Genomic DNA, 26,067 nt, shown 5'->3' with positions numbered 1-26,067 from the left:
ATATTGTCCAGTCGATTGATGGTGGGTTCAACGAGCCATAAGTCAATCAGTTGGCTGATCGATCACAAATACGGGTTATAACGATACCTCGTAGGACAATTATTTTTGTGACAACGTAATGGAGTCCTTAATGTTTAAAAACATTTGGTGCCAGGTCGTGGATAAGACATCCATTGTGTTCCTAGAGTCGATTCTTTTGACTATCGAGTGTCTCTTGAGATTAAGGCAGTTTTTGGGTGACTTTTATTTCTTTCTCATGGTCTGCCGTAACTGGAGACTAAGTAGATTTTTTCTGGGTCATTTCATACTGTGCTTATATCTGAAGGATTCGAGTTGAGGAAAATATCCAACCTTTATCAGGTATAGTTATTTCTCAGGGCCACTCGAGGAGTAGTAACTGAAATGCATGGCCATGCTCGAATGAAGATTCTTTTATCAGTTAAGTTACTCTCTAGTCGGGGAAACCACTCTTGATAATGATCGCTTGTAAAATACGACCTTTGTGAATACGGACTTTGCAAATTGTTTTACATTGAGTGGGAGAAATTTTAGGATATGAGAATCGGTTATCGCACATACACTTGTGAGGACAAGTGGGAGTTTGTTGGAGCTTGTGTCCTCCACAAATTAGTGTGATAACATTTATAAATCTCTTATAGGTTCACAAGGGTATACTTCGTATTTTATCAATTGATTAACAATTACCTAATAACGGTTGGCTTGCTAGAAAGTTTGACGTTATTATCATACAGATGGCGGTGATCAACTGGTCCCTTAAAGTCACACCTAAAGGATGTGTTTGAGAGATGTGGTTATGTAAATGTAATCACATTGATGCCTTATATGACTAAACAGTTAGTCAACGTGTTGATGAGACGATTATTTAATGACGATTAAATAATATTAGCTGAGACGAATTAACTGTCAATTCGTAAATTGAATATAATATGTTATATTTAATTAATGTATATAATGTTAAACTTGGACGAATTAATATGTTAATTCGTAATTAAATGTAATCGGTTATATTTAATTAGCTAATTATAAATATGCGATATTTATAATTAAAGTATATATTATACGATATTGTCATAATAAACTATTACGGACCGGTAATAATAAGTTGACTGCAAGCTGTTGTGTGTAGACTGATTAATACGGAATAAATAAATGACAATATAATTATACACTTTATATACATATTGTATACTACCAAAATAAGTAGATTTAATCTTACCATTTTGGGTAGGTAGAAAAACCGAAATAAGGAGGATATTCCTCTTATTATTTCGGTATATGGGCCGAAAAATAGGAAGAAAAAATCTACCCTATTTCTCTTCCTCTTTCACGGTTTAAGAGGGAGTAAGGGGACTTATTTTTCTTTAACCTAATTTGACCTAGCCTCTTCTCATCAAAGAAAAACACAAAACCTTAACAATTTACAGAAAATTGGGGATCGATTCTAGCAAGAAGAAAAGGGCATATCTCATATCATCTTGGGTGCAACTAATAGGTGAATATCATTGCGATATTGTTCTTAGGCCGATTTTGCTAGGACCCAAGGTTGTTTCTTCATTCTCTACTTTTGTTTATGCAATTTATTTTATGACTCGTAATCATCTTTATAAATTCGTTATAATCCTTAATAATAAGGGAAGTATACAGATTATTTCCCACAATGTTGGGTACGGTTAACTAATAGAATGATATTCAAAAATGATAGTTTGGATAATCTGGCATGGCTAGTTATACTTGTATGTGTATTCATGATATATGTTTATTCCGTGAAAAGGTATGGATGATATTCATGAGGTTCTTATCTGTGTATTCCGTGTAATATGTTGCGTTGTGATCTAGTAAAGTGTTTTTGAGTAGTTTTCATGTCCGGAAAGTTATTCTGAGTCAATATTTATGGGAATTGTGTAGGTTGCTATGACTATCGATGTGGTTGTTGTGCCTCGGGTGGTCATCTGGGCACGTTACTTCATGTTGTGATGCGGGTATTTTTGCGCTGCGGTGCGGCTATTGGTGACGGTGTTGCGATGCCTCATAGGTTGTGGTGTGTAGGCGGGACGATTACGACACAAGTTTTCGTAAGTACATACCAGTTATACATAGATTATTTTTTTGTTTACTGTTGTTTCCTGCGAGTTACAGTTTGGACAGATAGACGGTTGTTTTGTTTATTGATGTTTCTTACCAGTTTCAGCTTGGGAGTGAGGGTAGAGTATGTAGATACCTCATTTCTGCACCTCCCGCAAGCCACCCGGTGATGATTGGGCCGCATGTTTGGTACACGAAACGATTTATGACAATTCGTAACTTTATCATCAAGTAACAGCTCAAATACTTGTGTCTACTCCTTGGTTGTCATCTACGCGCCATTACAGTCGTTTTGACAGTAATTAGAGTTCATTTGGAGTCCGGGTAAAAAACCGCTTCATTTTCTAATAAACCGTTTAAAATGCCGAGTCGGAATGTTCTAGAATATTCTGGATTTTCTTATTCCATAATTTAATTTTCTGTTTTTTTGGTAAATATATCCCGAAAATCATATTTTAAAGGATAAGGAAGCTGAGATCTATCGCAATTCCATAAAAGAAACGCGAAATTCTTTCTTCTACAGGAGGAAACCTAAGAGGAAAGGACGCAGCACCTGCTGCGCCTCTTCCCCAGCCCTTTTCTGCGTATTTTCAGATCTTTTCGAGATTTGTTTCCAAAGTTTCAGTCATTCCATAATTACTCCGTGTGATTAGTATAAATAGGGACCTTCGTTCCTCATATTTCTCACGCGAGTGTCCGCCCTTCTCTTCTCCCTTTGCATTCTAAGACCTTGCTCTAAGCTTATTGACGTCTACGTGCTTGATCAATCGACCACGTAAGCTCGGATTGTAACACCCCACGGTAATTGAAGAGGTCCAGTGATAGGCTTAAATGACTAGTGCTTAAAGGGATTGGAAGTACTACTCATATCAACAAAGTGCACTTTCTTTTATGGTCATCCATGTGAAAGAACTCCAAAGTTAAGCGTGCTTGACTGGGAGTAGTCTTAGGATGGGTGACCTCCTGGGAAGGTTTCCGGGATGCGCATGAGTGAGGACAAAATGCGCTGTAAAGGACCCGTGTTGATCTGTGGGCCATGTACACAGCCTGGTGAGCTATCATAAGTAACCGCTCCCGACCCGGTTTGGGCCAGGGTGTTACACGGATCCTTCTGAGTACCAGTCACGTTGCATAACCGACCAATTTGACCAACTACACTCAATTAATCAATCAATTTAATCTAAATCCTCTTACGAGGGCACTTTCATCATACATTCGAGTCGAGCAATCACTAAACGTTAACTTAGTTAATCTCGTTTCGTCAAACATGTAAGTCTGAGGGTGTAAATCCCATCTTTTGTTATTGTATTTTATTATTTTACCAATTAATGTAAGGTTTACGTCAAAAATATGCTTAAGAACGATTTCTAAAATCCTTTTATCAAATTGTTTTCACGGATTAACTATAGGCAGACGTCGAGAAGAAACGCAGCATCTGCTGCGCCTCTTCCAGAGGCTGCCGCAGTTCCTGCTTTTCTTCTTCTTCCGCACCTCTCTGTCAATCCGTCTTCTTTTGTTTCTTTTTCTTATTTTCTTCTCTTTCATTCGTATATAATATTTATAACACATATTCATAATAATTTATCGCTTTAAATCCGACTTAAATACCTTATAATCAATATTTGCGGGTTTTCGTCATCAAATCAAACCCGGATTTTGGAGACTCGATTCGTTCATATCAAATCTCTGGAATTCGACTTTTGTATATGTTTTCATCTGTTTATCACGACTTTCATATTGTTTCTGTCTTAATAGTTTAACCTAAACAGCCCTAATTAATTTCTTTTTTTTTTTTTGCTAAAATGTAAGCTTCTCATTATAAAACCGCAATTACATGTCAACATGTATTTTATACATTACAATTTTTCATGCTCATATTTAAATAAATTGCATCCTACACAACCATAGGCTATCCTTAGTACTGATAACTCGTGGTTTATATTCAATAAATCTATTTTTAAGCATCCATTGAATAGTTAGAGCAACCCTCACAGGCCTAATGACTCTTCCATAGATTCGTGCTTCATTCATTTGCATCCAGATCATATACCAACAAGCCAAGATGGCAGCAGTGCAGATTTGTTTCCTGAGTCTGCTCCATCTTCTGCAGGCTATAACATTCAGAATATTAGTGTGCAGTAGATAAGTCCCTAGCCAGTCACCAATCAACTGCAAAACAGACTGACTGAAATGGCAAGTGTCCATCAAATGAATATGAGTCTCAGGAGAGAGCTGAGAGATGCAACACAGATCATCTGCAGCAACCTGAAACTACATCAGCTTATCTTTCAACATCAAGGCATGATGAGATACCAACCAAGAGATGAAAGAGTGCTTGGGTTAAGCCATAGGACACCAGATAGACCTATACCACTCAACCTGAGATTTTTTGTCACGAATCCATTCATAGCAGCTTTTAACAGTGTAGTCACCAGAACCTATACTCCATTGGCCATCAATAAAACCTTCCATAATTAAATCTCTCACATTGCAGATTTTCCTCCAGTGCCAGCTTGATTCAGCAGAAGGTTGATAATCAAACCATACATAGTTTTTCATATACACATGATGCACCCATTGCACCCACAATTTATCTGTTTTTGCTGCTAACCACCATACCAATTTTCTAACATAGGCAATAAAACCTGGCTTTGTTTAATCGCCAAGCCTCCTTCCTTTTTTGGCACACACACACCTGATGCCACCTAACCAGAGGTACCCTATTATACTCTGAACTGCCCTCCCAGAGGAAGGACCTGCAAATGGCATCCACCCTGGTCATTACTCCTTTAGGCAGAACAAACATTACAGCCCAGTAATTATACATAGAAGACAGCACAGAGTTAACCAAAATCAAACGTCCAGCATAAGAGAGCTTCTTAGCACCAACAGACCTGATTCTTTCAACAATCTTATCAATCAACATAGCACAATCTTGTTTCTTCAGTCTCCCTGCTGTAATTGGAACTCCATGGTACTTAAAAGGCAAATTTCCTTCTGAGAATCCTAAAATTGCCAGAATATCCTTCTTTAAGTTATTTTTAACTCCATTAAAATAAGCACAGGATTTTTGTGCATTCATTTGTAATCCAGAGGCAGCAGAGAAGGCTGAAGATCAGGTCCATCTTAAACATACACCTTGGAGAGCAAGACTGTCTATTATACAATCTTACTAAATCCTGGCACACCATGATATTCTCTATGATACTCCTCCCCTTGATGAAACCATCTTGATTCAAACTAATCAGATCAGGTAAGACCCCAGCAAACCTATTGTATAAGAGCTTAGATACATACTTGTAAATGACATTGCAACAGGCAATTGGCCTAAATTGAGTTACTTGAGTTGGCATTTTACACTTTGGTATCAGAGTTAGAACAATTGCATTGATTTGCTTCAGGATCTTACCAGATTTAAACACATCCAGAATTGCAGCACATACTTCCTCTCCTGTGATACTCCAAGAGTCCTTAAAAAAGCACTGGAGAACCCATCAGGACCCGGTGCTTGGTTATCAGGAAGGGAGAATATGGCTTCCTTAATTTCATTCTTTGTTACAGGTTTGAGTAAAATGTCCCAGTGAGTAGCATTGCATATATTGCCCTTCCTGACAATTAACTTATTCACAGGAGTAATTGCATTTTCAGTTCCCAGCAACTTATTATAGTAAGCAAGGAAGGCCTCTTGAATACCATGAGGATCATCATGCTCAATACCATTTATATTCTTAATAGACAAAACCTGATTCCTTATGAATTTACTCTTGATGACACCATGAAAAATTTTGGTATTACAAGCACCATCTTTTATCCATGCTGCTTTAGTCTTTTGACTCAAAAACTGTTGACAAGCAGATTGCATATCTTTGTACTCTTGAGCAGCAGCAACCTCCTTTGCTATCCAGTCTACATCTCCAGGATTATGGGCAATTTGGCCTTGAATATATTCAAGGTTCTGTAAAGCCATTACAGCAGAATTTTCAATATCACAAAAGAACTCTTTATTGTAATTCCTGAGATGCAATTTTAGAGACTTAAGCTTCTTAACCAAGCAAAACATTCTGGTACCATGATGCTTCTTATCCCACCAGATACTGAGAGATGGAAGAAACTGAGGAGCTTTCCCTCACATATTAAAGTACTTGAAAGACTTTTTATGAGTAGTAACCTATCCCCTGCATTTCAGTATAAAAGGTGTATGATCAAAAGCACCTTCAGGAAGGAAATGCGCATACATATCTGTAGATACCCAGTATCTGCACCTTCCAAAAACCACCCGATGATGATCGGACTATAACGTGATTTTGATATGCGTGCGTGGAATGGCTATACATGAGACGGTTTAATTCACTACTTGGATATGAAAAATGATTTCAAAAGTTTTCTAACTTCATTTGCATTAAAATAACACTATTTTGAGTTAAAACCGTCTTCGGACCCAAAGCCGACTCAGAAACCCGCAACTCGAGTCAACCTGAGTCAACCCGAGTAAACCCAAATCTCGAATGTCAAAAATAATGCCATGAATGTCTTTATCATGTCATTTCCATTAAAATAACTCTATTTAGAGTTAAAACCGTTTTCGGACCCAAAACCGACTCAGAAACCCGTAACTCGAGTCAACGTGAGTCAACCCAAATCTCGAATGTCAAAAATAATGCCATGAATGTTTTCATCATGTCATTTCCATTAAATGACCCTATTTAGAGTCTAAACCGACATCGAGCCAAAAATCGAATCGAAATTCAAATCCCGACTCACACGGGTCAAACCCGAGTCAAAGACACAAAATACCTACCCCAAATATCACCCAAGAGTAAGCTTACACGGCTAAGAAAACCTCAATGACCACAAATCACAACCAAAAAAACATTGGTTAGAACAAATGCAAAATCCAAATTTGCGAAAGGGACAACACACCCCATTGAGTCACGGGGTGGCTCGCGCCTAAAGCAGGTGTCTGCTTAGCCTCCACGCGAACTTAACCGACCTACCATCCCACATTTCTCTATAAATATCCACCATCACAGACCATAATATTCACACGAGAGTCCGCCCCCTCACATATCCCTTAAACTTTTATACTCGACTTCTTAAGTCACAAAATCGACACGTGTTTACGACCTACCGATCGTAAACACAAGCCTTACACATATTGTTTGGTACCGTCGCCGTGCATTCGACCGACCCATTCGACTAAATCAACATCAATCAACATGTTTTAATTAACGTATTTTCAACTCATTTTCAAAACAAAATCCTTTTTTAAGGCACTCTTTTTAAACTTCTTGATCGTGAGTAGTCGCTACGAGAAAACTTGTCTCCAAAGTCGTCTATGTCGCAAAAATCATACACGTAAGTTTTAGGGTGTAAAAAACTCACTTTATTTCATGTATTTACTGTTTTTATGAGTCTATAAGTATGAACAATGCATAACACGATTCAAATATAGGTTAGACGAGCCAAAACCGAGTTTTGGCCTGAGGCAGAAGCCCCTTAATGTGCAAGGTGGCTCGCGCCTCAATGGGGTGCCCAGGTCAGACTCAAATGTGTTTGAGTTCGTCTTTCCTTCAACGCTTTCTTTTATTTTTACTTCTTTCCTTTTACGGTTTTTACCATTTCGAATGTTTCAAACCATTTTTATGACAAACTTTTTAACCATAAATCATAATCACCCTTGGTTCCTTATACCATGACGGTTTAATCCGTGACTCGGTGATATTAATTGGTTAATTACATTTTAAAAGAAATCTTTTTATTTTATTTACCATTTTAATTCATTTTTATGATAAATATATTTTGACCATTATAAAAATCATCCTTGATTCTTTATACCATGGCGGTTTATTCCGTGACTCGGTGATATATTTGGTTAATTACATTTTAAGGGGTATTTTAACACCCTTTCTTTCTTTTATTTAACATTTTTCTCATTTGTTTACATTTGTAAACATATTAGTCATAATTCATAATCATCCTTGGTTCTTTATATCATGTCGGTTTAATCCGAGTACGATGACAAACTTGACTAATTACAAAGAAATGAACTTAACATAATTAGGTTAAATCAAACATTTTACATTTTTATTTGTCAACGATGCTTTTCAAACATGCAAATCCGACAACGAATATTACTAACATAATAGTAATTATTCCGAGTCATGGAAATCATATTCCAAATCTTTCATCATAAATACGGTTTTAAACAACCTTTTCAAAAACCAAGAGACGCCCCCTTGGGTCGGCTCATGGCTCGCGCCCCAAGGGACCGCCTGTTTTCACATTTCAAAACCAGGACAGAGCCCCTTCCATCGCCAATAGGCTCGCGCCCCAATGGGGCTGCCTGGCGCTGTTCTGCCCCGTTTTTAGCACTTGTCTAGGACGATCCCGATTACGGTTAATCCGAACACATGACGAATCAGATTGACAAGTTTACGTGTTTTTACACTTTGTCATTTGACACCCATTTCAATAAATGGATCGTGTTAAGTATCATAACCCGAATTTGGTAAATGGATGTTTAATTTCCGTTCTCACATGCAAATCAAACATAAATCCAACTTGACATCTTATGCTTGATATTTGGATTAACAAACCGACTTAGAAAGCTCACATGTTAGGTTAACACTTTTGGATGTGCATTCATGCATTTACACCGTTTTATCAACTCTTGCACTTAAACAGCCACGATCGATCAGTAGAGGCCGCTAAGGCGGGCGGGATTGGGTGTCCGATTAAAGGGCTTCTCAATACGTACCCTCACCCCTTACTCAGAACCTTTGGATAGTGGATGGCCTTATCCAGGGCGTACGAGAGTCATTTTTAGGCATAGAATGCTAAAAGGGGGACGAGTCCTTATCTTTAATACCTATGTCAAACACTGCTTTGTGCTTCGTTTGACCGAGGTATAAAGTGGATTTCGAACGGGTTCCAAGCATCCCAAAAATGCTTGGGGGCGACTCCGAACATCTCTGCATCGTTTCGAGACCTTTACCGAGACGAAACCGACCGATCTAAAGCGATCCGGTCGAAATCATTTTTACGCCACCGAGCGTGGCTTTCAAAAGACCGCTGCATGTCCACAGATTGGCCTGGCGTGCAGGTGGCCCGTGACCGCAAATCGGTAGGTGGCCCAAATCCACAGACCGAGACGTGGCCCATGTCCACATTTTGGCGACTCCGCTGGGGATAACTAGGACACTTGTGTCTTTGAGATCCTTAGAGGTGAAACTCGAACGAGGTCGTGGTTAAAGTGAATTAATTGATATTACGGTCATAAGTCGAGTTCCTTGTCCGGGCCCTCAACCTAACCCTTTTCGACCAATTAGCTCATCATGTCGGCGTGAGTTTTTCTCATCCCCGTGTTTCGAATCCTGATTGAGTCAAGCATACCATTGACGTTACACATTCCTGTTTCGTCAAAGAGCTTTCATCACTTTCGAGCACGAGGCTAGGGCACCCTCCTTACACATTTTGTTTGGATTGGTCTCCCTCTCGCAAATCGGGGTTTGATTTCTTGGTGTGTAATCCACCCTTCTAAGCCAAAACCCATGTCAGCATTATGCATAATATAATGAAACTGTGAGTGCTTATGTGCTAATTGATCATAAGTCCTTCCGTGTCATTTTCAAACTTTCAAAAACACCTTTTTGCGCCGTTATAATGGCCATTTCAAACCTCGGTCTTTTGCCGACTGTTGCACGCCTTTCTAGGCCGTCGTAATGACGATTTTCAAACCCGGTTTTTATAACCATTTCAACTTGCCTTTCTAGGCCGTCTTAATGACGATTTTCAAACCCGGTTTTTATAACTATTTCAACACGCCTTTCTAGGCCGTCATAATGACAATTTTCAAACCCGGTTTTTTATAACCATTTCAACACGCCTTTCTAGGACGTCATAATGACAATTTTCAAACCCTGTTTTTATAACCATTTCAACACGCCTTTCTAGGCTGTCGTAATGACGATTTTCAAACCCGGTTTTATAACCATTTCAACACGCCTTTCTAGGCCGTCGTAATGACGATTTTCAAATCCGGTTTTCTACAATCATTTCAACACGCCTTTCTAGGCCGTCGTAATGACGATTTTCAAAACCCGGTTTTTACAACCGTTTCTAAGCACCTTTTTATGCCGTTATAATGGCCATATCAAAACCCGGTTTTTTATAACCATTTTAAATGCACCTTTTCATGCCGTCGTAATGACGATTTTCAAACCCGAGTTTTCACAAACCATTTTAAAATCTCCTTTTTACGTCGTCATAATGGCCGTTTCAAACCTCGGTCCCTCGCCGACCGTTACATTCTAAAAGTGCCCTTTTATGCCGTCATAATGACAAATTCTATCCTCGACTTTTCAAACGGAATCAACTTTCAAACAAAAACGGTTTTCAAACTGTCATAATGAAGATTTCAACCCGTGCAACTTTCCAAATTTCAAATCCCGTTTTCGAAATCAAATTTGGCTTTTCTAAGCCGTCATAATGACGATTTCAATTCTCACAATTTTTGATTTGTATACCGTCTTTCAAAGGTTAAAAGGATTTTATAACCCGTCGTAATGACGAATTTAATCCTCACAATTTCCAATTTCAAATCTTTGAAAATGAATTTAACCGTTTTCAGATTCCAAATCCAATTTCAAATCTTTGAAAACAAATTTAACCGTTTTCAAATTTCAAATTCAATTTCAAGTCTTTGAAAACAAATCTAACCATTTTTAAATTTCAAATTCAAATTTCAAATCACTGAAAACAAATCTAACCGTTTTCAAATTTCAAAATCAAATTTCAAATCATTTGAAAACAAATCTAACCGTTTTCAAATTTCTATCCAATTTCAAATCTTTGAAAACAAATTTAACCGTTTTCAGATTTCAATCAAATTTCAAGTCATTTGAAAACAAATCTAACCGTTTTCAAATTTCTATACAATTTCAAACCATTTGAAAACAAATTTAATCGTTTTCAAATTTTCAATCCAATTTCAAACCAGTTGAAAACAAATTTAACCGTTTTCATGGCCATTGTGATGACGATTCCAAATTCTTCAATTCTCGATTTTCTAATCCGTGATTCGGAATTTCAAAAATCGCCTTCGAAAACAACACATTGTTTTCAGAGCCGTCACAATCTCAACTCAAACCATCTTTTGAAAACAAACTTAAGACAACTCTTCAACTGATCGACTTTCGGAGATCTCTACTCTTCGGAAGCCGTCCATAAAACGACAAATGAACCTTTTTGAAAATTTCTATTTTCGAAAATTTCAGTCCACCTTTTCGATTCAGCCTCGAGTCGATTAGAGTCCAGTCGATTTCAAGTCAAGTCGTCTAGATAACGTCGAATCTCCGCCAAATTTAGTACCTACCCTCTGCTTCAGGTCGTGTCTCCTAATTGTCGAGACATCTTCAATGGCGTTAGCAGAGTCAAAACCTCTCGGGTATTAAACCCATCTTTCCCCTAAATCACGGGTCAAAGGTCAGGTTGTGTACATTTCTGTTCCAACGGCATCACGCCAAAAGTGCACATCCAAACTGAGTCAGAAGACGTCTGTCTAGGCATCATTATGCCAAAGTCGACACTCGAGTCTAAGTTCAACTTCATGCACCAAGAGTTCAAACACAAGAGGTCATTCACGATCTTTAATGAACTCATAACCTGGTCACACCGCCGTGTCTTCACGACAAAACTACCTTTTCTACATATGTGTCGCACTTGCCTTTGTTTGTGCAACCTCTTGCCAAGACAAGTTATGACGCCTATCGTTATGTCAATAGGAATCCCTTGGGTGCCATCAATCGTCAACCAGAAACTCAAGAAGCCGATCAATCTGCATCCGCCATGACTTCTGCTGAAACCAACAACGTGGTCCTTCGACTCCTAGCTACCGTGGAAAACTTGAGCACTCGTCTCTCCCAAGTTGAGGACAAAATGATAACCGGGAATTTTCCCTCTTCCGATATTGAGCAAAGGGTTAAGCTCCTTGAAATCCGACTACTGGCCAACGACCAAACCAAAACCAGACGATTTCATAGGTCCTTCCCTGATCTGGGTATGCCTTATGCCACAGCCTTGGAAAGGTTAACCTCCCAAGGAAAGCTCAAACCAACTGGTCCAACGCCAGACCCTCTACCAAACAAGCGAGGACGTAGATGGGACGGAAAACTGTTTTGCAAATATCACCAAGGTCGTGGGCACCATACGGAAATGTGTCTTTCCCTAAAAGGCGTTACCCTTGACATGATTGAAAAGGGAGAATTACCACTACCCCCCTCAACAAACAACAAAAAAAACCCTCCAAAAAACCCTATTGGACAGAGTCAGGAATCTTCCCTAGACTGCTCTCACCTCAGTCCTCCTGACGATGAGGAAATTTATGCAATTGATGAGGATGGCATACAAAGCGGTATAATGATGCTCTTCGTCTCTATCAACAACATATTCTCAAAGCTGCAAGTTGTTATCGATGACTTGAACACCCGAATGGCTAATTTGGAGAAGAGGTTTGGTAGTACAGAAAATGAACCTGACCATCAAGGAAACCAACCCTTGGTTCACCAACCAACAGCTATTGAAAATGAGGAGTCATCCGATGGTTCCCACATCCACGAACCTACCAACAAAGAACATGAAATTACCTCACCAAAATCCCCTTCAAAATACAAAACAACTTCCCAAGAACTTCCCATTGACAATGACCAAATCCTGCTTCCGCCCAGGATTGACAAAAACAAAAACAAAAATAAAACTCACAAAAACATCCCAAAAAACACCAATGTGGGAACCATGGGAAAACATCAAAGGGTATTCACAGATCTGGGAATAACATATGACACTACTCTGGAGATACTTGCTTCAAAAGGAATGCTCCAACCCATTGGTCCGACTCCGGACAAACCTGAACACAAAAGAGGTCGCTCATGGGATGGCAATGCCTATTGCCAATATCATCGAGGAAATGGTCATGACACCGAAACCTGTTTCAAACTCAAGCATACCATTCAAGATATGATTAAAGCTGGCAAAATCCTAATTGCACCTCTCAGTCAGGACAATCCTCCTGAATGTCTCAAGTCAAACAGCAAGGTTAAACGTTCTCAAAGGACATTCACCAACCTCAACACAACCTATGCCGAAGCTCTTCAAAAGCTCATAACTGAATGGAAGCTACAACCAATCGGGCCCACTCCGGACCCGTCTGAATGCAAGAAATCCCGTTTTTGGGACAGCAATGCCTATTGCCAATATCATCAAGGAAATGGTCATGACACTGAAACATGCTTCAAACTGAAACATGTTATTCAAGATATGATCGACAACCAGGAACTGATAGCTTCATCCCTATGCCAACCAAGTGATGAAGACAACCCTAATGAACATCTCTTTCTGGAAGGAGATAAAAGCCTCATCGACTATTGTCCTCATATAATCCCCAACAACGAGAGTGAAGTGCTCAAGTGGGTCAATACTCAAGATCAAACATTCAAGCCACTGGATTCTGCGAAGGAGACCTTCGAGGAAGAAGATGATGATTAGAAGTCCGTATCTACGATTAAGTCTGAGTCCGAGTCCGAGTCTTAGGCTTTCTCATATCTATCCTAGCGCCTGTCCTTTTATTCCTAAGTGACAAACTGGGGGCTGTCCCCATGAGTCACATGTATTCATCGAGTCTGTGCTAACATCTTATTTATCTAAATAAAAGCACAATTTTCAACTATCATATATTCTCCTCTTTACCACTTCCCGTTGACAACGAGAATTTATTTGAGAATTGATTTAAAATGAACAATATGTTCCAATTCAATGTGAGGACACTCGAGTTACGTTCCGTACCGAGTAAGCAGAGGACTCGAACTCTGTGTCCAATTTCTTTACCTATTCCATGTCTGGCAATAGAAACCTTTCATTAACACCCAATTTAGAACGAGCTTCTATCAGGGGGATCCTACGACGAATCCAGATAACAAACCAGAACATCTCCTTGTTCATGATCAATGATGTAAGGCAAGCCCATTCCCCACAAAAACATCTCATCGCCAAATTTCAACCTCTCACCAAAAGGTACATCCCCGTCTGCCCCTTTACTTGCCTCGAACGAAGGATGGCAAAGAACCAATAATTCAAAAACCAAAGCGAAAGGCCAACATCAAAAGCCCGAGCCCATAAGCCATTCAGCCATAAACAATTCACCCAAAGCCAAAGCTCAAGGCCAAAGCAAAAACCAAAGCCAAAAACAATTCAACCAAAGCCAAAGCAAAAGCCAAGGCTAAAGTCAAATCACAAACACAAAATAGTGAATTTCAAAATCGCTATTTTCACGAATTTCAAACGACGGAATCAAACACCGTCATTCTCAAACCACAAAAAAAAAAGAGAATAGTGAAATTCAAATTCGCTATCTCTCACAAATTTCAAACGATGGAATCAAAATCGTCTTTTCCCAACCAAAAAAAGAAATGGCGAAATTCAAATTCGATATTTTCTCTCAATTCCAAATGACGGAAGTTAAAGCCATCATTTCCAAATCAAAAACAAAATAGTGGAATTCAAATTCGCTATTTTCACAAATTTCAAACGACGGAAATAAAACCGTCAATTTCAAATCAAAAACAAGATAGTGAAATTCAAATTAACTATTTTCACAATTCCAAACAACGGAATTAAAAACCATCCCATTCAAAAACGAAATAGTGAAATTCAAATTAACTATTTTCCCACAATTTCAATTGACAAAGTTCAAAACCATCACTTTTCAAAAAAATGAAATAACGAAATTCAAATTCGTTATTTTCCCACAATTTCAAATAACGGAATTAAACCGTCACTTTTCAAACTACGGACCAACAAGTCCCACACAAACATCTAAAGTCCAGGACCAACAAGTCCAAAGCCCAGGACGCATGAGTCCAACTTATAAAGTCCAGGACCTACAAGTCCAAAGCCCAGGACCCATGAGTCCAAAACACCCAGTCCAGGACCAACAAGTCCAAAGCCCAGAAACCATGAGTCCAAAACACCAAGTCCAGGACCTACAGGTCCAAAGCCCAGCACCCCTAAGTCCTTCTGCAGACTACTACAAGGAAACCTATCTAGGATCCTGGGGATTCCCCTCAAGATAATAATCAATACTGCTTCACCCCTATGTCCTTCCAGAGACTACTACAGGGAGACCTATCTAGGCTTCTGAGGATTCCCCTCAAGCTCACGATATTGCACCTTAACCTTTAAGGTCCAGACATGGAAATCTGATCCCATGTTATTTACCAACCATTTCGTGCTCAGGCCACATCAAGTTGGAGACCCCATTCCGCACCACACTACAAGTTGTTACCCTTCGGCCTAAACACCACAAAATTCTTGCTCCAGATTTTTATCTGTTAAGCAAACCTATTATTACCAAGCTCCACATTCCCTAATGTTGAAGCCATTTTTCACCACAATCCCCACGGAGTCCTCGAATGCTTTGCTATCGAGAACGGGACATACCTAATCTACCCTTAGAGTCCACTTTTTAGTGTGCTCAAATGATAAGGAACATTTTCACAAATTACACCTCTTCGATTCATGATCAAGAGGTATTTATCTCCAATCAACCTTCGAGTCACCAAACGGAATTTTCCGTCGTGACGCTCAACTCCAGATTTTTATCTGTCAAACAAACCATTATTACCAAGCTCCACATTCCATAATGTCGAAGCCATTTTCAACCTGACCCAGATACGGAGTCCTCGAATACTTTGCTACCGAGAAACGGGACATACTCAATCTACCCTTAGGGTCCACTTTTTAGTGTGCTCACATGATAAGGAATATTTTCATAAATTACAACTCTTCGATTCATGATCAAGGAGGAATTATCTCAAATCAATTTTTCGAGTCACCAAACGGCTTTTACCATCGTGACCCACACACTTAAAGGTCCTAACATCTCGCTTAGGCACACAAACACATTCAGAACTACGATCTGGTTTGATTTCACTTCACGTGAATACGTAGGCAGTCCTTCATGGACACAACCATACACCTCAAAATCACTTCAAGGTCCTAACATCTCGCTTAGGCACACACCCTGAACTATGATCTGGTTTGATTTCGAACACACGCGAATACGTAGGCAATACTATTACGAGGACACAACCACACTCCCACACACATTCAATTTTCAAACCTTCAATTTGCAACCCATTGCACACACAGCTCAGAACTACGATCAAGTTTGATTTCGCAAACACGCGAATACATAGGCAGTCCTATTACAAGGGCACAGCCGCATGCTCCTTTCACAACATTTCCAATTTTCAATCCTCAATAACCGACTCGGAACTACGATCTGGTTTGATTTCGCAAAAACGCGAATACGTAGGCAGTCCCCCAACAAGTACACAACCGCATATCTCTTTCAATCTCAACCATCAACATCAATCCTCAAAAGTAGCCCACCCAGCTGCAAATATTAATCTTATACCTATATACTGGGGGCTTCTTCCTTAAGATGTCGCCCATTCCTTGTTTTGTCAAATTCCCACCTTCTCACTCTGGGGGCTTCTCTTTCGAGACGTCACCCGTCCTTTATCCTCAAACATCTTTTGAGTCTCGACTACAGTCCAAAATAAACCACCTTTAGCCTAGTGCTCGGTTCGGACGATAACAAGGTCTTGGCTCCGCTTTCCGAATCATCATGCCTCAAGGAGGGATCTCAAACAAGCAAACGAAGGCAAAGGTGTCTGGCGAAGATAATCAATTCATATTCCCCAGCCAAGCGTATCTTCTACTCCGATGATCTGATGCATGTTGACACCCTTTCTTGGCTAGGAGTTGCACTTACATGTGCAAAGTCTGCCAGAGTTACCCCCGTGTCTTGTCAATACCGAGTTGGCATTACGTTCACGACTGCCCGTTTGTCAGTTTGTCAGTATGCGTCTGTGTGAGTCCGTGTTCCAACGGCCACGTGTCTTCAATCTATTAAATCACAGATCTACGAGTAACAAGACTCGTCTTTAAGCTTCACAACTTTCAAAACTCATATCTCCTCTCACGCGAGATATTACGTGTTAATTGTTTACATGCTTATGTGATCATATGCTTATATTCTTACATGATAGTTGCTTATATGCTAACTGCTCACATGCTCACATGTTTACATGCTTATGTGCTTATGTGCTTATATGCTTGCATTCAACGTGCTTGTCTATGCGACTGCGGATTTGTGTGGTCACTAACCATGCAGATAATCTTGAGAAGACAAACTCACTCCAAATTGAGTACTGGGTTCTTCCCAACAAACGGCGACCCATCAAGTCCAAAGGCTTTAACCCCGTCGATTACATGGGATATGCTACCTCCCAGCGAGCAGCAACTCATATCCCCGGCGAGTCCTGAGAAGTTTCTAACTCCCCGGCGAGTGCCGATTTTCAAATGGATGTCACACATGCTATTTCCCACAGTCGATCTTTCGACCACCATGGCTGGGGAGCCTTTGTCCGCAAACAAGATACAACTCAAGGACGTATCCCGAGGATGCCTCGAGTACGAATCCTTTTCACAAGCTGGTGAGCCTTTGTCTGCAAACTAGATACAAGTCAAGAACGTATCCCGAAGATGCCTCAGGTACGACTCCTTTTCACAAGCTGGCGAGCCTTTGTCCGCAAGCAAGGTACAACTCAAGGACGTATCCCGAAGATGCCTCGGGTACGACTCCTTATCACAGCTGGCGAGCCTTTGCATGCACACGAGATACGACTCAAGGACATATCCCGAAGATGCCTCAGGTATGACTCCTTCCTATGGCTGGCGGGCCTCAAAACGCACCACCTTCAACACTGGCTGGCGAGCCTTTGCGCGCAAATGATTGAAGGACGTATCCCGAAGATGCCTCAGGTATGATTCCTTCTTATGGCTGGCGAGCCTTTATACGTAGTCTAATGGACTTTAAACGACCCGAATCGGAAGTCGACAGACTCTAAAATGTTCTCGATGGCAGGTCCTTGGCTCGAATCCTCGAGTCGACTCGACGTCGCCCTTTCCGACGGCAGGTCCTTGGCTCAAAACTTTTTGAGTGGCCTCGATGTCGCAATGGTCTTCAGGTAGTAATCTTCGATTAACCTGGAGATCATACTTTGACTTTCGCCCTGTCCAAGCCTCAGTCAAAGTGGGAGCTCTCTAGATACCTAGTATCTGCACCTTCCAAAAACCACCCGATGATGATCGGACTATAACGTGTTTTTGATATGCGTGCGTGGATTGGCTATACATGAGACGGTTTAATGCACTACTCGGATATGAAAAATGATTTCAAAAGTTTTCTAACTTCATTTGCATTAAAATAACACTATTTAGAGTTAAAACCGTCTTCGGACCCAAAGCCGACTCAGAATACCGCAACTCGAGTCAACTTGAGTCAACCCGAGTCAACCTAAATCTCGAATGTCAAAAATATTGCCATGAATGTCTTTATCATGTCATTTCCATTAAAATAACTCTATTTAGAGTTAAAACCGTCTTCGGACCCAAAACCGACTCAGAAACCCGTAACTCGAGTCAACCTGAGTCAACCCAAATCTCGAATGTCAAAAATAATGCAATGAATGTTTTAATCATGTCATTTCTATTAAAATGACCCTATTTAGAGTCTAAACCGACACGGAGCAAAAAACCGAATCGAAATTCAAATTTCGACTCACACGGGTCAAACCCGAGTCAAAGACACAAAATACCTACCCCAAATATCACCCAAGAGTAAGCTTACACGGCTAAGCAAACCTCAATGACCACAAATCACAACCAACAAAACATTGGTTAGAACAAATGCAAAATCCAAATTTGCGAAAGGGACAACACACCCCATTGAGTCACGGGGTGGCTCGCGCCTAAAGCAGGTGTCTGCTTAACCTCCACGCGAACTTAACCGACCTACCATCCCACATTTCTCGATAAATACCCACCATCACGCACCATAATATTCACGCAAGAGTCCGCCCCCTCACATCTCCCTTAAACTTCTATACTCGACTTCCTATGTCACAAAATCGACATGTGTTTACGACCTACTGACCCATTCGACCAACTCAACATCAATCAACATGTTTTAATTAACATATTTTCAACTCATTTTCAAAACAAAATCCTTTTTTAAGGCACTCTTTTTAAACTTCTTGATCGTGAGTAGTCGCTACGAGAAAACTTGTCTCTAAAGTCGTCTATGTCGCAAACATCATACACGTAAGTTTGAGGGTGTAAACAACTCACTTTATTTCATGTATTTACTGTTTTTATGAGTCTATAAGAATGAACAATGCATAACACGATTCAAATATAGGTTAGACGAGCCAAAACCGAGTTTTGGCCTGAGGCAGAAGCCCCTTAATGTGCAACGTGGCTCGCGCCTCAATGGGGTGCCCAGGTCAGACTCAAATGTGTTAGAGTTCGTCTTTCCTTCAACGCTTTCTTTTATTTTTACTTCTTTCCTTTTACGGTTTTTACCATTTCGAATGTTTCAAACCATTTTTATGACAAACTTTTTAACCATAAATCATAATCACCCTTAGTTCCTTATACCATGACGGTTTAATCCGTGACTCGGTGATATTAATTGGTTAATTACATTTTAAAAGAAATCTTGTTCTTTTATTTACCATTTTAATTCATTTTTATGATAAACATATTTTGACCATTATAAAAATCATCCTTGGTTCTTTATACCATTGCGGTTTATTCCGTGACTCGGTGATATATTTGGTTAATTACATTTTAAGGGGTATTTTAACACCCTTTTTTCTTTTATTTAGCATTTTTCTCATTTGTTTACATTTGTAAACATATTAGTCATACGTCATAATCATCCTTGGTTCTTTATACCATGTCGGTTTAATCCGAGTACGATGACAAACTTGACTAATTACAAAGAAATGAACTTAACATAATTAGTTCAAATCAAACATTTTACATTTTTATTTGTAAACGATGCTTTTCAAACATGCAAATCCGACAACGAATATTACTAACATATTAGTAATTATTCCGAGTCATGGAAATCATATTTGCAAATCTTTCATCATAGATACGGTTTTAAACAACCTTTTCAAAAATCAGGAGACGCCCCCTTGGGTCGGCTCATGGCTCACGCCCCAAGGGACCGCCTGTTTTCACGTTTCAAAACCAGGGATGAGCCCCTTCCATCGCCAATAGGCTCGCGCCCCAATGGGGCTGCCTGGCGCTGTTCTGCCCCGTTTTTAGCACTTGTCTAGGACGATCCCGCTTACGGTTAATCCGAACACATGACGGATCAGATTGACAAGTTTACGTGTTTTTACACTTTGTCATTTGACACCCTTTTTCAATAAATGGATCGTGTTAAGCATCATAACCCGAATTTGGTAAATGGATGTTTAATTTCCGTTCTCACATGCAAATCAAACATAAATCTAACTTGACATCTTATGCTTGATATTTGGATTAACAAACCGACTTAGAAACCTCACGTGTTAGGTTAACACTTTTGGATGTGCATTCATACATTTACACCGTTTTATCAACTCTTGCACTTAAACAACCACGATCGATCAGTAGAGGCCGCCAACGCGGGCGGGATTGGGTGTCCGATTAAAGGGCTTCCCAATACGTACCCTTACCTCTTACTCAGAACCTTTGGATAGTGGATAGCCTTATCCAGGGCGTACGAGGGCCATTTTTAGGAATAGAATGCTAAAAGGGGGACGAGTCCTTATCTTTAGTATCTATGTCAAACACGGCTTTGTGCTTAGTTTGACCGAGGTATAAAGTAGATTTCGAACGGGTTCCAAGCATCCCACAAATGCTTGGTGGCGACTCCGAACATCTCTGCATCGTTTCAAGACCTTTACCGAGACGAAACCGACCGATCTAAAGCGATCCGGTCGAAAGCATTTTTACGCCACCGAGCGTGGCTTTCAAGAGACCGCTGCATGTCCACAGATTGGCCTGGCGTGCAGGTGGCCCGTGACCGCAGATCGGTAGGTGGTCCAAATCCACAGACGGAGACGTGGCTCATGTCCACAATATCCGCCATCAAAGTACTCCAGACAGCATTAATTAGAACTCTGTCCAGCCTGCTATACACTCTAGTGGCAGGTTCTTGCATATTATTCCAGGTGAATAAAGAGCCCACTGCTGGGCAATCAACTAAACCACATCTGGTTAAACAAGCTTGTAAATCATCAATCACTACATCACTACTAGTCCCACCAAGTCTTTCAGAATGGGAGAGAACACAGTTGAAATCTCCACACACAACCCAAGGATATGTAATAGTGATAGCAAACATCTCCAACTGATCCCACAATGGTTTCCTTTCAGTCAAATTATTAAAGGCATATACCATTGAGAGACAGAAAATCTTATTGGAAGCTATTTCACTAACCCTCATATTAATACATTGAGCAGAATAATCACAAAATTCCACCTGATAAATGGAAGGATTCCAGAGAATCCAGATCCCTCCCCCTTTATGCCATCTGTTATTGGTAGAAATACTCCAATCATCCATGAGGATACCAACTAAACTCTTTAGAGACAAGGCCTTGACCTTTGTCTCAAGGAGACCAAACAACCCTAGCTTGTTCATATACATAAACCACTTGACATGTCGCTGCTTGGTGGGATTATTAAGTCCCCTCACATTCCAAAACCCAAGGTTATATATCCCCCACCCCAGGGGGAGGGACATTACCACTTATCCCAATTCCTTCCTTGGGTGTTAGTGTGTTCAGTGCTTCCAAAAAGGTATGCTGGCCAAAAGTATTGACACTATAAGCACCATCAGTGACCTCCTGTCTGCTCAGCCTCATGACTGGCCTTGCAGGGGCAGGTCCCATGGTATACTTGCCTGAATTGAGCCACACGACTGGTGTTTTAAACTGAATTTCTACTTGATGCCCAGGTTTAGTTACCACAGCAGGGGTTTGTACCACTGATTCCTTACCCTTCTTCTGCGTGTCTTTGATAGGTTCTACTACCTTAGGCCTCCAAACTTTAGTGGTAGCCTTAGTAGGTGCACCTGTATTAGGAGGGGCCTTTTTTGCTTTCCTGCAATCAGCATTAGCATACCCCACTCCTTTACAGACAGTACACACTAATGGTTTCCACTCATACTCAACTGCAATTTCAACCAACTCTCCATGTTCATCTAACAATTTTACCTTTTCAGGTAAATCAGCACCAAATAATACCTCTATCATGACTCATGCTTAACTAATTCAGTTTTTGGTGACCATGGTTTCACAATAAGAGGTTTGTTATCAAACAAGAAATAGCCATGTTTTAACACAGCCTCACATGCTGCCCTAGTCTTAAAACGAACTAGAAAAGCACCATTTGGAAGTAATAAAACTTTGTCTACCTGATGATTCTGCCACAGTCTTCTGATAAATCCATCCACTATTTCCCAAGGAGGATTAGCTCCAAGGATGAAACAATATACAGAATTCTTCCAATAATCAAGCTCGACTTTGACTTCTTCATCTGTAAATTGCAACATCCTAGTAGGCTCCTCTTCTATAACATCCAGGACCACAGGGACAGCCTTAGTGATGTCATCTTCCTCCGTTATGTCTTCCACCAGTGGTTCCAACTCAAGTGGAGGAATACCCATAATGGAGCCCATACTTTTTTCCTTACGTACATCCGAGCTGGAAGGTCCATGCTTTTCAGACAAAGCTGGGAACTCTTCATCCCTAGTAGCAAATAGAAGATCAAATTTATTGTTAGTAGTTTGATTTTTAGGATTTTTTAATTTTTGAATTGCTGAAATTGATGAAGAAGAACTAGGTTAACAGCCGTCATTACACTGTTTTGCAGGGTTTTTTTATTCTACTTTCGCATTTTTGTTTCTCTTCCTAATTAATTTCTAATTAGTCTCAATTCGTTCTAAATTCGTTTTAATTCATTTTTATCACTTTTATGACCAATTCACATGTAAATAATATGCTAAACCACTTTCATCCGAGTTAAATATCAATAATCAACCATTAAATCCACCAACGAACATTAACAACACGCAGTTCTGACTTCACAACCAGAACTCACCTCAGGAACAAACCCAGTGACCACTACGCCTCTTCCAAGAGACGCAGCATTATTGCGCCTGTTCCGGGTTGATTTCTGTCTCTGAATTTCCGTTCTTGCTTTGACCTAATTCATTAGTTTACGTATTAATTGACTATTAACCGTAATATCACCCTAATCTGTCCGTATTGTCCTAATTTATTTTCTCTTGTTTTTCTCAAATTATCCGTCTTAAATATATTTTTGACGTAAATCATTAAACCATTGTAGTTATTGTAATTTTAATTATCATTATTTATTTATTTTATTGTATGATTTATTTACTTATTTTCACATGTAATTAATTTTAAGCCTAACTTTGACATTAATGAGTGCTAAATTACATGTTCACCGACTTAGTTAATTCTCACATGCTAGGATCAAAATGATGGATGTTGCATTGCATGCATATAATCGACAGCATATCGAGTATGAATAATTTCCCTAATCATTAGTAGAGGCCGCTATCGAGGCAGGTGAGATTAGGTGTTCAGTAAAAGGACTTCCTAATACATACCCTCACCCCTTACTTCAGATCTCTGTGAACATCCATGTTCATTGGCATCCACGAGAAAAATTCTAGACATAGAATGCTAAGGGTAATGAGTTCTTAGTGTTCATGTCACTAATTTATGTCTTGACATGGCGCGAAGTATTCGAACGGTTTTCAATTTCTCATAAAAATTGGTGGCGACTCCACAAATGCAAACGCTTGTTTCCCAAGCGCCCTCGTGGGCCCCTTGTGTCCACAGTTTGGCGACTCCGTTGGGGAGTAATATACTTACGTGTTGACCAGGGGCGGAGCCAGAAACTGATTATATATAGGGCTAGATTGTCATTAGAATTTTTTTTTTTAAAACTAACTATTTAGTTAAAGAAATTTTTTTGTGTCGTCCATGACGGACCGTACTTCTTACACCTAAGCCATTATAATAATTACATTTGGTAGATTTCCTTTAAGTGTAAGGAGTACGTTCCTTTTGAAGGACACACGAATTTCTCCTAGTTAAATTTAGCTTCGTTAGGTTTTATTACATAATTTTAATCAAAAACAAAATCCAACCCTATTGTTTAATTTTTCACAAATATATAACCAAAAAGTCACTTTATAATTATCCAATTTTTCACAAATATATCACAATTTTTACAAGGTTTTTTTTTCATTAATTATGGTAAATATTAGTTTCTACATTAGTTTTCGATCATATATTCTTAAGAATACTTCTCTAATTAGTTTCTTATCGTGTATAAAAAAACCGTTTCTCATAATTTACGATTGTTAGAATAATTTACCATACATTTAAGAAACTTAAAATGTCTAACTTCATCATTAGAAAAGTTTGAAGGGCCTAGTTGTGGAATTTAAATAAAATAACGGATCTAATACCACCACTACGGTTTAATAATCTATAGACCAGAAAATAACGAATATGAAATTTTAATGTCCTAGAAAAGATAAATAGTAGGAGTAACGGAGTACTAGCCTATACTTGCAGGGTAGTGTTGAAGAACAAAAAGGAAAAAGAAGAAAAAAAAACCAGCACTTGGAATTGAACACGAGAATCTTAGGTAGTTTATCATATACTAACCACTAGACTCATTGATTTTACTGATCTCTTAAACCTTTTTATTTTTTTATCCTTAAAAAGACCCTGGGCTACAACCCATATAGCCCAATGGTTGGGTCCGCCCCTGGTGTTGCCAAGGGTGAAACTTGAACAAGGTTAGGGAATAGTTTATATGAGACAGTTGTCCGTTTTCATTAGTCGACCTTCCTAGCTCGTTTTATTCGCCTTCCTAGGCCCAACCCAACCCATTCGACCAAACTCCCGTCTGGACGGTCCAAATTCTTATCTTGGCCTAAGGATGGATAACGATTGACGTCAACCATACCATGATGCTTACTCATGTTTGTATCAAGGGATTTCACTACTCGAGGAAATGGACTAGGAACCGACCTTACTCATGTTTGGCACGGACCTCTCCACATACCCGGGTTTGATTGCTCGGTATGGCAACCCACACTTTTAAGCCAAAACCCTTCTAAATGCACTCAGCATACCGTTATAATGGCTGTATAAATGCTTGTATCATATGTGATCACCATTTTCCAAACAAAACCATGACGAATTTTGTAAAATCAAAAAACCTTTTTAAAATGTAAACATTTTCAAAAATGGCCTAGATTAGCGCAAAATGAGTCAAAACTCTGTCCAAATATCCAGTCAAAATTCGGGCCTCAAAACCCATTTCAAAACCTCACTTTAAGTCAACACTCCTACAACTACACTACAGTTGTCTAGGACAAATATTTCAAACCTTCATCGTTTTCAAAACCCCACTTAACACCGTGGCACACTCCCACATCACAAAGTTGAGTCTTTTCTTTGAGTAAGTGTGCTAGAATGGTCGATCGTGTTTTGATTCGTCGTCAACCTCTTATCCAGTTTCCAAGATGCCTAGAACAAGTACCACAAGTCAGAGTGGTCAACCCCAAAATGGTAATGATCAAAACCTAGCTGCGCTCGCTCGTCTCCAAACAAGCCAAGACCAAGTTTATGATCGCCTCAAAACTATTGAAGGCCGAATTGTTGCTGTAGAAACTAGACTTCTTCCTGCAGAAAGCGATGTTCCTGGTGAGGCCGTGTATGATAACCTTCCACCCTTCATTGGACAACCAGAAATCAACCCTCCAATAGGCCTTACTGAAGCTGAAAAATGACTCCAATATTTGGAGGAACAACTATACCTCAAGGGAGATGACATCTACATGGAGAATAATCGCAAGTATGAGGTCGCGGATGCTAAATTGCCAACCAACTTCAACATGACTGACATCCTGAAGTTCAAGGGACATGAAAACCCTTTGAACTACATTTGTGC

At 39.7% G+C, this 26,067-nt stretch overlaps 1 protein-coding gene across 1 annotated transcript; it reads right to left on the bottom strand.

Annotated features, from left to right (window-relative positions):
* Positions 1 to 3,981: 3,981 nt before the first annotated feature.
* Positions 3,982 to 21,706, bottom strand: LOC141629088 (uncharacterized). Its single transcript, XM_074442149.1, has 7 exons — positions 21,160 to 21,706; positions 6,172 to 6,278; positions 5,513 to 6,058; positions 5,330 to 5,399; positions 4,860 to 5,211; positions 4,483 to 4,729; positions 3,982 to 4,368 (listed from the first exon to the last, which is right to left on the bottom strand). Exons 1-7 carry the CDS (start codon positions 21,704 to 21,706, stop codon positions 3,982 to 3,984), a joined length of 2,256 nt encoding a protein of 751 aa, XP_074298250.1.
* Between the last annotated feature and the right edge of the window lie 4,361 nt (positions 21,707 to 26,067).

Source organism: Silene latifolia, chromosome Y (genome assembly GCF_048544455.1).
Source record: "Silene latifolia isolate original U9 population chromosome Y, ASM4854445v1, whole genome shotgun sequence".
NCBI classification, from domain to species: domain Eukaryota; kingdom Viridiplantae; phylum Streptophyta; class Magnoliopsida; order Caryophyllales; family Caryophyllaceae; genus Silene; species Silene latifolia.
This window is presented reverse-complemented; position numbering and strand designations above follow the sequence as displayed.